The 13,704-nt window shown below is 44.5% G+C and overlaps 1 protein-coding gene across 1 annotated transcript; it reads right to left on the reverse strand.

Moving 5' to 3' along the window:
* Positions 1 to 293: 293 nt before the first annotated feature.
* Positions 294 to 9,468, reverse strand: LOC123758486 (uncharacterized). Its single transcript, XM_069323042.1, has 3 exons — positions 5,083 to 9,468; positions 2,082 to 2,225; positions 294 to 1,940 (listed from the first exon to the last, which is right to left on the reverse strand). Exons 1-3 carry the CDS (start codon positions 9,466 to 9,468, stop codon positions 294 to 296), a joined length of 6,177 nt encoding a protein of 2,058 aa, XP_069179143.1.
* Between the last annotated feature and the right edge of the window lie 4,236 nt (positions 9,469 to 13,704).

Below are 13,704 nucleotides of genomic sequence, written 5' to 3' on the forward strand. Positions count from 1 at the left end.
ACAACAGATTGAATTTGAATTTTTGAATTTTGAATTTTTAGATACTGCCACCAGTGGTGGTATAAAGTAGGGACCTCATACCAATAGTACCAGTAGGAGCCACAGACTACTTACTGGCAGCTGCTGCCTGAGGATCAGGCAGCAGGCTCTGCCTTCCACCAGGGGGGGGGGGGAAATTTTGTACTACTGGTCATAGTTGGGATTTGCATAACGTGCAACCAGCGGGGACTTTGTGTCGCTTGCCACTAGTTGGGCTTTGCAATATCTACCACCAGTGATTGCTAGGTAGAAGCCTAGTACTGACTAACAGCAATATTGACCTGGTAATCGTTATCATCACTGGGGGCCTGGTACTCGTCACCACTGCTACCACCAGTGGGGGCCTGATGCTGGTTATCACTACTAGGGGCCTGGTACTGGTTACCACCACTGGGGGTCTGGTACTGGTTATTAACACTGGGGGTCTGGAACTGGTTACCACCACTGGGGGCCTGGTACTGGTTATCAACACTGGGGGTCTGGTACTGGTTACCAACACTGGGGGTCTGGTACTGGTTATCAACACTGGCGGACTGGTACTGGTTATCACTACTACCAACACTGGGGACCTGGTACTGGTTATCAACACTGGCGGACTGGTACTGGTTATCACTACTACCAACACTGGGGACCTGGTACTGGTTATCAACACTGGGGACCTGGTACTGGTTATCAACACTGGGGGTCTGGTACTGGTTATCAACACTGGGGGTCTGGTACTGGTTATCAACACTGGGGACCTGGTACTGGTTATCAACACTGGGGACCTGGTACTGGTTATCACTACTACCAACACTGCGGGCTTGGTACTGGTTATCACTACTAGGGGCTTGGTACTGGTTGTCGCCACTGGAGGCCTGGTACTCATTACCAGCACTACCACCAGTGGGGGCCTGGTACTGGTTACCAGCACTACCACCAGTGGAGGCCTGGTACTGGTTACCAGCACTACCACCACTGGAGGCCTTGTACTGGTTACCAGCACTACTACCAGTGGGAGCCTGGTACTGGTTACCAGCACTACTACCAGTGGGAGCCTGGTACTGGTTACCAGCACTACCACCAGTGGGAGCCTGGTACTGGTTACCAGCACTACTACCAGTGGGAGCCTGGTACTGGTTACCAGCACTACTACCAGTGGGAGCCTGGTACTGGTTACCAGCACTACCACCAGTGGGAGCCTGGTACTGGTTACCAGCACTACTACCAGTGGGAGCCTGGTACTGGTTACCAGCACTACCAACAGTTGGATCCTTGTACTGGTTACCAGCACTACTACCAGTGGGAGCCTGGTACTGGTTACCAGCACTACCACCAGTGGAGGCCTGGTACTGGTAACCAGCACTACCACCAGTGGGAGCCTGGTACTGGTTACCAGCACTACCACCAGTGGAGGCCTGGTACTGGTTACCAGCACTACCACCAGTGGGGGCCTGGTACTGGTTACCAGCACTACCACCAATGGAGGCCTGGTACTGGTTACCAGCACTACCACCAGTGGGGGCCTGGTACTGGTTACCAGCACTACCACCAGCGGGAGCCTGGTACTGGTCATCACCACTAGGGGCCTGGTACTGGTTACCAGCACTAGGGGCTTGGTACTGGTTACCAACACTAGGGGCCTGGTACTGGTTACCAGCACTAGGGGCCTGGTACTGGTTACCAGCACTAGGGGCCTGGTACTGGTTACCAGCACTAGGGGCCTGGTACTGGTTACCAGCACTAGGGGCCTGGTACTGGTTAACACCAAGAATACTTCCACCAGGAGACGCATGATGCAGGTCTTGGGTATCACCTCTGCTGGCTTTTCGGGTTTGGCTGTCAGCTTCGTCAAGTATATTACCATCGTACTCCACCTCTGAGAAGAACCCGTTGATGTCGTCTGCTCTGTAATGGACTTTCTGGAAGAACAAATTTGAAATTTGAAATTTGAAATTTGAAATTTGAAATTAAATTTGAAATTTAAATATTTTGCCACAATTTTTCAGTAAGCTATATCACTTAAATATTTTAACCGCTTCTTGTTTACATCGTCAACGTACCTGACGTTGGCCGTTGGGGAGAAGAACGTAGTACTGGCCGTTGATAACTTTACCGTCGCTGAGCTGGTGGTGGCCGTAGTGGGCGCCATGAGCGGGGTTGTCAACAGCGTAGGAGAAGCTGTAGGGCGTCCCGGACTCTCTCACCTGCACCACACACGCAACCAAACGTTATGAAAGATGATCTTCAGATAAAATGAAGCCAGCGACGACTATAATGCGTTACCATCACCTGTCACGAGTCATGATGTCAATAAGTGAATTATAGAATTAGGTTTAGGTTCGAAGGCCACGCGCTGATTAATGGATGAAAATTAAGCCACCACAAGAGGTGGCACGGGCATGAGTAACCCCCGTAAGTGGTATAGATGTTTGGAGTGAGTGTGATGTTTGGTGGAGTAACATCTTGAAGTGTCTGCGGACCTCGGGGCCACGCGCTCAACTCTATTAGGCTATTTAGTGTCTGGAGATGATGATGAGGCAAATTTATGGGATCGAAATTTGTAAATGAAGGAGAGTATAAGTTATGACAGGTAACTCCTGTAGCTTAAACTTGTGGATGACAGGTAACTCCCGCAGCAAATGTCTTGTGAATGAGGGACTCTGTTTATTCCATATTTTGCCTGTTCTTACTTTGTTCTATACGGACTTCCACGAGCGTCGTCGCCCCTAAATCAACACAACATCATATACGGACTTCCTTATATTGTATAAGCCCAGTTCTAGGAAGGAAGTCTAGGAAGCCGGTGGCTGAGCGGACAGAACACTGGATGCGTGATCTTGTGGTCCCGGGTTTGATCCCGGGCGCCGGCGAGAAACAATGGCCAGAGTTTCTTTCACCCTGATGCCTGTTACCTAGTAGTAAATAGGTACCTGGGAGTTAGTCAGCTGTCACGAGCTGCTGCGGTGGAGGCCTGGTCGAAGACCGGGCCGTGGGGACACTAAGCCCCGAAATCATCTCAAGATAATCTCACCATTTTATCGGAACTAAATTCGATAAATTTAGCAAATTAATATCTTATAGTAAATTATTGCCCGAAACGCTGTGCGTATTGGTGGGTTTAGGTAATATGAGTACTAGCTCTATCTATAAATCTAACATTATGTTTGTAACTCATCTTCTATGTATGTACCTGAATAAACATTTCTATTTTTTGTTATTTCTTTTATGTTAATTTATTTCTAAATAATTTTTGGACTGTATAAAAGCATATACTATTTTATAATAAACAATAAAATAGTAAAAATTGAGATAATTAGCCATTATGAATAAGGAACCATGAGGTCGGCTTGGGTGTCAGAGGCTAACACGCGCCATGACAGTGTCCAGCGTGAGAGGCACGGGGGAGGACGCTAGTCGTACTCGTCCTGGAATATATCATTACTGGTAGACGACCCCCTGCAAGCCTAGCCCTCAAGACCCTTCTGCTCCGCTAGAGATAAGTGAGTGCTTAAGTCGTACAATTTCAAATCAATCAATATATGATTTTATATGTTCGTGCCGGTCTAACAATACATCCAATGTGTTTCGTTCCTTCTAGAATCTATAGACACACCATGCACACTTATCATTAACTATACACCATAGAGGATCTACAAGTAATTATCGCAAGACAGCGCAAAGCCTGAAAGACTATACGAGGAAAGGAGATCATTTACTAGTAAGGAGACTAGTACGCTGCGCGTACTAGTGGCTTTACAAGATTGTAAATACTATGCTATGTATTCTCACAAACCCAATGTACCTTCTTGTATATAAACATTTGCAGAAGACAAATGGCGGCGACATGAACACAAGTAGAGCCACGCACCGGCCACTGCCTCACACAAACCATCATTTGCCTCGTATTTTATTGTTCACGGCTGTCTCTAAATCACCCTATCTCGATCACTTCACATTTCTCACCACATTACTTTCTCACACTTTCTCTGTCGATCAGTGTGAGAGTGAATCAACAGGTGGGACGTGATGGCCCAGCATGGCGCGTCACTGACCAGTAAACAATGCCACTTTCCCCCCACAATAACCAGCCTTTATCTGCTCATATCGTGCAGTAAATACTCCAGTCAGGGGCACAGCTTCTGCTGATTGCCTTGAGGTAATGACACGGGAAGGCAACTATCATGGAGACTGTAGTGATGACGGCCTATCACCAGGACGCTCCAAGCCATTACGACTATATAGCACTGGGTCAGGATAAGGATTTTGGGATGGGACGGGGAGAAGGAATGGTACCCAACCATTTGGACGGTCGGGGATTGAACGCCGACCTACATGAAGCGAGACCTTCGTTCCACCGTCCAGCCCAAGTGGCTGGGCAAGATAATGACAAATAATTAATAATTCTCGCAGTAGTGCAGCGACTACGACAAAGAAGGAATTGATAAAATTCTACATTGATCAGTTGGTGTCGAGCGCGAAGGTTATATGAATGTGTAGACATGCTGTGAATGGTGGCTCTTCACGGATGAAGAAAGTTCAATTATTTAATTTCTTAAAAGCAACAGAAGGTAAGAAAGTTTCTTGTCTTTATAACTTTGTGTTTTGTTTGTAGAATTATAACAAAAGATACCGTGTTAGATTATTTATTATTATTATTATTATTGTATGTATTCAAGAGTTCTTATATTCTTGTACAGTCACTAGCACGCATGGCGTTTCGAAAAAGTCCTTAATCCTAATTTTTACACGCACACACACATACACATTGTAATAGTCAAAACATTGGAAAACATAATAACAACTAAATGGGTAGAACACCTGGAGAGAAGTGATATAATATCAGACAGAATGGTTTTCGATCTGGAAGATCCTGTGTACCGTTTGTTTCCGCCTGCGCCGGGGATCGAACCCAGACCCTTAGGACTACGAAACCCGAGCGCTGTCCACTCAGCCGTCAGGCCCCCAATGAGTATTATAAATAGTTATCTCTATAACCTGCCACAGTTGATAAAACAATTCAACTTACGATTGAAATATGATTTTGAAATATTATAAACTTACCTTATTCCCAGTGTGATACCGAGACTGTTTTGTTGTGGTGACTGTGGACTCTCTGGGACCTGGTCCACTGTAGGCCTGTGTTGATGGGGTGACTGTGGACTCTCTAGGACCTGGTCCACTGTAGGACTGTTTTGTTGTGGTGACTGTGGACTCTCTGGGACCTGGTCCACTGTAGGACTGTTTTGATGGGGTGACTGTGGACTCTCTGGGACCTGGTCCACTGTAGGACTGTTTTGTTGTGGTGACTGTGGACTCTCTGGGACCTGGTCCACTGTAGGACTGTTTTGATGGGGTGACTGTGGACTCTCTGGGACCTGGTCCACTGTAGGACTGTTTTGATGGGGTGACTGTGGACTCTCTGGGACCTGGTCCACTGTAGGACTGTTTTGTTGTGGTGACTGTGGACTCTCTGGGACCTGGTCCACTGTAGGACTGTTTTGTTGTGGTGACTGTGGACTCTCTGGGACCTGGTCCACTGTAGGACTGTTTTGATGGGGTGACTGTGGACTCTCTGGGACCTGGTCCACTGTAGGACTGTGTTGATGGGGTGACTGTGGACTCTCTGGGACCTGGTCCACTGTAGGACTGTGTTGATGGGGTGACTGTGGACTCTCTGGGACCTGGTCCACTGTAGGCCTGTGTTGATGGGGTGACTGTGGACTCTCTGGGACCTGGTCCACTGTAGGCCTGTGTTGATGGGGTGGCTGTGGACTCTCTGGGACCTGGTCCACTGTAAGCCTGTGTTGATGGGGTGACTGTGGACTCTCTAGGACCTGGTCCACTGTAGGCCTGTGTTGATGGGGTGACTGTGGACTCTCTAGGACCTGGTCCACTGTAGGCCTGTGTTGATGGGGTGACTGTGGAGTCTGTAGGACCTGGTCCACTGTAGGCCTGTGTTGATGGGGTGACTGTGGACTCTCTGGGACCTGGTCCACTGTAGGCCTGTGTTGATGGTGTGACTGTGGACTCTCTGGGACCTGGTCCACTGTAGGACTGTTCTGGTGTGATGGATGAGGACTGTACTGGACCTGGTTTACCGTAGGACTGTGCCGGTGCGATGACTGTGGACTCACTAGGACCTGAATCACTGTAGGACTGTGCAGAACTGTGATACTCTCTAGGACTTCGAGTAAGTCCTGAGGGGTCATATGATTCCTTTATGCCTAAGCTGGGTTGGACTGGCTCGCAGAAATTTGAAGAATTTCTCGAGTCTTGAGGTTCTTCAGAAGTCTTAGAGTCATAAAATTCTCCTGAATTTATTTTAAGACTCTCTGGTTTCTGAAGTTCTCCTTGACTAGTCAACTCGTTGAGTCGTTCAGTGTCCAGTGAGGCGTCGGACTTTGCTAAGTAATGGGATTTTCTTGGACTTGGCAACGTATATAAATATATTTCTTCATGATTTATCGGGTCACTGGTCTCTATTAGACTTGGCAGTTTATAGGAGTCATTAGAACTTGGTTGGTCATGAGGACTTGAAGTGACCAAGAGTTTAAAAGGACTTGGCGAACCATTGAACTTTATGGAACTGGAAGTAGTTAAGGATCTATTAAGATTTTTGGAATTACTGAATACTTCAGGACTTGATGAGTCAGAGGATTCTGCAGCAGTTTTTCTGTCGTATAATCCTCCTGGAGGGAACAGATCATACGAATCTGCAGGACTTGCTGAACCGTAGGACTTCTTTGGACTTGGTATACTATGCATCCCTGCACGTTCCAATGTATAATCTGATTCTCTAATGTTTGAAGTGCTAGAATGCTCTCGAAGGTCTTCCGAGCTATGCAGTCTTTCAGGATTTGAGTGTGAGTTGGACTCTGAAGAATGTGGTGTATTATAGGATAAACTTGGACTGGATATCACGTGGGATTCACTTGACTCTGATGTCTGGTAAGATCCACTTGGACTGGATGTCACGGGGGATCCACTTGACTCTGATGTCTTGTAAGCTCCACTTGGACTCAACAGGCCGTTCAAGACTTTTTGATTTGATGGTTCATCAGATCCTCTTAAACTTGATTGATAGTATGATTCTCTTGGACTTAATGGGTCGTATGATTCTCTTGGACTTAATGGGTCGTATGATTCTCTTGGACTTAATGGGTCGTATGATTCTCTTGGACTTAATGGGTCGTATGATTCTCTTGGTCTTACTGGGTCGTATGATTCTCTTGGACTTAATGGGTCGTATGATTCTCTTGGACTTAATGGGTCGTATGATTCTCTTGGACTTAATGGGTCGTATGATTCTCTTGTACTTAATGGGTCGTATGATTCTCTTGGACTTACTGGGTCGTATGATTCTCTTGGACTTAATTGGTCGTGTGATTCTCTTGGACTCAATGGGTCGTATGATTCTCTTGGACTTACTGGGTCGTGTGATTCTGTTGGACTTACTGGGTCGTATGATTTTCTTGGACTTAATGGGTCGTATGATTCTCTTGGACTTACTGGGTCGTATGATTCTCTTGGACTTACTGGGTCATGTGATTCTATTGGACTTACTGGGTCGTGTGATTCTCTTGGACTTAATGGGTCGTATGATTCTCTTGGACTTACTGGGTCGTGTGATTCTCTTGGACTTAATGGGTCGTGTGATTCTCTTGGACTTAATGGGTCGTATGATTCTCTTGGACTTACTGGGTCGTGTGATTCTCTTGGACTTAATGGGTCGTATGATTCTCTTGGACTTACTGAGTCGTATGATTCTCTTGGACTTACTGGGTCGTATGATTCTCTTGGACTTACTGGGTCGTGTGATTCTCTTGGACTTACTGGGTCGTATGATTCTCTTGGACTTACTGGGTCGTGTGATTCTCTTGGACTTATTGGGTCGTGTGATTCTCTTGGACTTAATGGGTCGTATGATTCTCTTGGACTTACTGGGTCGTATGATTCTCTTGGACTTACTGGGTCGTATGATTCTCTTGGACTTACTGGGTCGTGAGATTCTCTTGGACTTATTGGGTCGTATGATTCTCTTGGACTTAATGGGTCGTGTGATTCTCTTGGACTTAATGGGTTGTGTGATTCTCTTGGACTTAATGGGTCGTATGATTCTCTTGGACTTAATGGGTCGAATGATTCTCTTGGACTTAATGGGTCGTATGATTCTCTTGGACTTAATGGGTCGTATGATTCTCCTGAACTTGAGGGCTCGTATGATTCTCTTGGACTTAATGGGTCGTATGATTCTCCTGAACTTGAGGGCTCGTATGATCTGTTTTTACCTGATGGGTCGTAGGATCCACTTGGACTTATTACCTCTAAAGATCCTCTTGGACTTGTTGCCTCTAAAGATCCTCTTGGACTTGTTGCCTCTAAAGATCCTCTTGGACTTGTTGCCTCTAAAGATCCTCTTGGACTTATTGCCTCTAAAGATCCTCTTGGACTTGTTGCCTCTAAAGATCCTCTTGGACTTGTTGCCTCTAAAGATCCTCTTGGACTTGTTTGGTCGTAGGGGTTTTCAAGAACTGAAAGGAGAGAGGAACCCACAGCGCTGGAAGTGACAGTCGATACAAGTCCCGTTACACTATTGGGTTCTTCAGAACCAGTTACAGGATTAATGCGGATGTTGGACTCAATAGGACTTGGCACAGAATTTGACGTTGAATTTGATTTTGAAGATTCAGTGGTTGATACTTTGTGGTGGGATTTGGCAGGGATCGGAGCTTCACTGAGGTAACTAAAGGGCTCCGTAGGACTCAAATGACGGCGTTCTGGATCATATGAAGCTACAGGGCTTGAGTTTAAGTTTGTTTGGTGACGATAATCATGAGAACTGTCTACAAAATCAGGTGGATCTTGGTGGAGTACGGAGCTCGGGGCTGGAACTTGTGAGTCATAGGCTTTTGCTAGGCTTGGCGGGAGAGTTTCTGTATTATACGATTCCGTTGGGCTTGAGACGAATTCTGATTGACTGTAAGACTTCGTTGGATTAGAAATAGTATCTGGCAGTCGACGAGACTGCACTGAAAGAGATGTAAGTGCTGCGCTATAGGACTCCGTTGGGTTTGAAAGGAGATCCAGTAGATTGTAAGGGTTTGCTAAACTAGAAACAGGAACTGGTTGGAGTAGGGAATTTACTGAACTGGAGGTAGGAGTGAGGTCTGCTGCATTATAGGACTCCACTGGGTTATAGATGAACTCCATTAGAGTGAAGGACTTTGCTAAACTAGAAACGGGATCTGGTAAACGCCGAGATTGTACAGAGTTAGAAGTGGGATCTGATATATTAGAGGGCTGTATTGGACTTAAGACGAGTCCTACCAAGCTGTAGGACGTTGTTGGGTTAGAAATAAGCTCCAACGGGCTGCCAAACAGAGAAGAACTTGAGTTACTTGTCGCGTCGTCATGGTCTGAGGCGAGAGCGGGGGCGCGGACCAACATGGCGGCTCCGCACACACACACAAGCTGCCACGGGGGAAAAAATTGCCGTTGTAACAGCTACGGTGCATAGATTTGGGGGATTACACATGTCAATATTAAATTTAATGTTGACTCACAGTTGGCAAAGATAATGTAAATACTGACTCACTGGCCAAAGGAAATGTGAATGTTAACTTTTTGGTCTAAATATGAATGTTGACTCAGAACCGGTTAAAATAAATATAAATGACGATTCAACAGTGTCAAATGTAGGCGGGAATATTTACCTACGCTGGTCAGAATAAATATGGATGAGTACTTAACAGTGGCCAGGGTAAATGTAATTACTTAGTTACACTGACTAAAATAGTGTGAATTGTTGCCTAGACTGACCAAAGTCAATGTTGATAGTTGCTGACTGGGTAGAGTAATATGAATGTTCATCAACATTAATGCGCAGGAAATTTGAACTTTTATTTACATTGATCAAATAAAATATAGATATTTAAACTGTCCGAGATCAAATGAAAGCTTACACTGACCAGTCAAATGAAAGCTTACACTGACCAGTCAAATGAAAGCTTACACTGACCAGTCAAATGAAAGCTTACACTGACCAGTCAAATGAATGATTACTTACACTTGCAAAACTGAGTGCTAAACCTAAAGCGGCCAAAGGTATATAAGGCTATGTTGAAAATCAAGACCAAACTGGAGAAATTGTGCGCGCGCATTGATTAACATCTCGACTTTATGAACAATCGCCTCGGTCAGTTTAGCTCCTGATTTATATATGTTATGTATTATTGACACAGGCGCATGTTCTCTACTCTCTTTACCTTCATGGTGTTCTACCTAGTTGCCTTTCTGGGTACTAGTTCGGATCTCCCATTATGAAACAGCGGGAGCTAGTAGTTGAAACAGCTAGATCTTTGGTTCAGATTATTTTGACTGTAGCAGCTGTTCTTGTTGGCATAAGTTACTCAATATTACCGGAAAAACTTATTTCAGGGATTCTGACACGAATTTTTATATTTCTTCAGTTTTTGTTCAATTGGGAAAGTAGCTGAAATATTGCATCTCCAAAGTTAGTTGTTTACACATTTAATGGGTCTAATGCATTTCACTAAGTCCTACTTAGCATCATCAGAGACAGAGGGGAAAGCGAAGATTGAAATGTTTTAAATTTAGCTACTCAGAACGAAGTGTCCATGTAGCACGGGCTAGGGTGAGCCCGTAAGAATATTGAAAATCAGGTCAGCAATATATAGTCCACACGGATGTCTTGACAAGAGAGGTAGTTACCTTGTCAAGAGGACAGAATAATCGGGCTCTGAATTCTTAAACCCCCCACCCCCCACCCCTTCCCCCCAGAGGCCAACTAATGAGAATGCAGGACCAGGTTAATCTGTTCTCGTGACAAGGTAACCATCTCTCCTCTCACCACACCCTCACTGACAAGACACACACAGAGATCACACTAACGTGATGCATCAAATGTCGATTAATGTAGCTCAGTCGATTAAGGCAGTGTCTGGGATGCTCCCGGACGCAGGTTCGAATCCTCGTCACGGCCCTTGTGGATTTGTTCATTTGCTCACTGACAAGACATTCCTGCACCTGTATTTTGTAACCTGCCTCTGTGGATGCTAATTGGGGACCTTGCGAAATGCATCAGGTGTAAACATACATACACCTGACAGGTGTATGTATACACCTGACAGGTGTATACATACACCTGGTGTATGTATGTGTACACTAAGATATACGTGTACACTAAGACAGGTGTATGTGTACACTAAGATATACATGTGTAACATGAACACTGGAGCGACAACTGTTCAACTTACTTTGCCAGTAAGGAAGGACCTTAAAAGTATAGAGATTTGTGCTCTAATCTTTACCCTCATTCTATCGTTCAAATTCAATAATATATACATACCAAGATGTACAGAGGTTTCGTGTTCTTCAGTAGAACAAAAGTGTTGATATATATCCTTCACATTCACTAAGGTTCATTGGAGTTGTATTTCACACGCTTTGTGATCTCAATTATGTCTGATATTTTTATAATCTCAATTATATATATATATATATATATATATATATATATATATATATATATATATATATATATATACCCAATAAACAAGGTACTTACCTTCAAAAATCTCATTGCTGTGGACAGTAACAGCTCACACACACCGTCCGCTCTACACTGACGATCTCCCGCTCTTTTCTCTTCTTTTATAGGTGGCTGGAGGCTCCGTTTTTCGCCAGCGACGTGCGGCGAAATTCGAAGGGGAGAAGAAATTTCAAATTAATTAAGTTTGAAGTAATATATATATATATATATATATATATATATATATATATATATATATATATATATATATATGTATATATATATATATATATATATATATATATATATATATAATTATATACAAATTAAACTCTATGACCCCTCAGGATTCGAACCCAGGCCGCCGCGGGTGCGCTGGTACTCTGACCAGTACTACTATTACTACCAGTACTACTGCTACTACCAGTACTACTACTATAGTACTGCAGTAGTACTACTCTGGTACTACTGCACCGGGGATTGGCGCTGCTGTGGTGACCTTTGTTAACTGGTCTATGAACAGGTGACAAAGCAAGAAAGAGAAGAGTGGGCAGACTGCGTTTTCTTGGACTGTTGAATAGCTTTTGACACAGTACTCCATAAGAGGCTGGCGCATAAGTTGGAGAAACAGGCAAGAGTAACTGGTAGGGTGCTCCAGCGGATAAGGGTGCTTCTAAGCAAAAGGAAGCAGAGAGTTACTGTAAGGGATGAGGTCTCAGGATGGTGTGATGTCATTAGCGGGGTCCCACAGGGTTCTGTACTCGGACCTATCATATTTCTGATATATGTAAATATATGTAAATGATCTTCCAGAGGGTATAGAATCATTCCTCTCAATGTTTGCTGACGTTTCTGAAGTTATTAGAAGGGTTAAGTCAGCATGAGGCTTCAAGATGACCTGGACAAACTGAAGGAATGGTCCGACATATGGCTACTAGAGTTTAACTCGAGCAAATGCAAAGTAATGAAGATTGAGGTAGGGAGTAGGAGACCGGATACTAGGTACCATTTGGGAGATGAAATCCTTCAATAGTCTTGGAGAAAGACCTGGGAGGTAATATCACGCCAGACCTTTCACTCTGAAGCCCAAGTCAAGAGGAAATCATCAGCAGCACATGCTAGGTCGGCCAACATAATAATTACATTTAGAATCTTGTGTAAGGAATCATTTAGGACCGTATATATCACTTATGTCAGACCAATCCTGGAATATGCAGCTCCGGCATGGAGTCCATATACCTTGTCAAGCACAAGACGATGCTGGGGAAGGTTCAGAGATATGCCACTAGACTAGTTCCAGAAATAAGAGGTATGAGTTACGAGGAAAGGCTGCGTGAATTGCACTTCACCTCGCTTGAAGACAGGAGAGTTTGGGGGAGAGATGATTACCACGTACAAAGTCAGGGGAATTGACAGTCCCGCCTGGGAATCGAACCCGCGTTGGGATTCTCAATCCCAGATTGTGAATCGAGAACGAAGCCAACTGTACTAAGAAACCTCACCCGTTCAGAATGATACACATTTTATTACAAACCAAAAAACTATCTACGGGCTCACCATAGCCCGTGTTACTTGGAACTTTTTATTCCAAGTAGCGAATCTTTAACAACAACATTACAAACCAAAAAAAATGGGAAAAAATGGAAACCAAAATGGAGGCACTTTCGTATATGCCTCATCATGGTGTTAGAGAGCCGGTAATACACCTGAGAGAGAGGACCTTGTATACAAGGTCCTTATACTGACCCACCTGTTGTATCTATTAGATAAAGGTAGATATAGGCTGATAGAGCAGGCCTGGCTCCTGGTACTACTGCCAGCACGCTGCCTCATGCTTCACTCCCTCAGTAGAGCAGGCCTGGCTCCTGGTACTACTGCCAGCACGCTGCCACATGCTTCACTCCCTCATTTACAGAACAAATAAACAAAATTTAGAGAGGTAGAAATAGCCTAAGCTACTCCATCCCTTTGAGATGTATTTCTTTCTTGTCTCAGTAAATATACTTGAACTTGAAACAAAATTTCCGCATTACTGCATCGCGTGTTTTATAATATTTTGTGTGTACGTGTAAAAGGTAAATACTTGAACTGTCAATATTCAAGTTGTTGTGGTTGGATGAGTATAGCAGGGA

This window comes from Procambarus clarkii, chromosome 11 (assembly GCF_040958095.1).
Source record: "Procambarus clarkii isolate CNS0578487 chromosome 11, FALCON_Pclarkii_2.0, whole genome shotgun sequence".
Taxonomy (NCBI): Eukaryota; Metazoa; Arthropoda; class Malacostraca; order Decapoda; family Cambaridae; genus Procambarus; species Procambarus clarkii.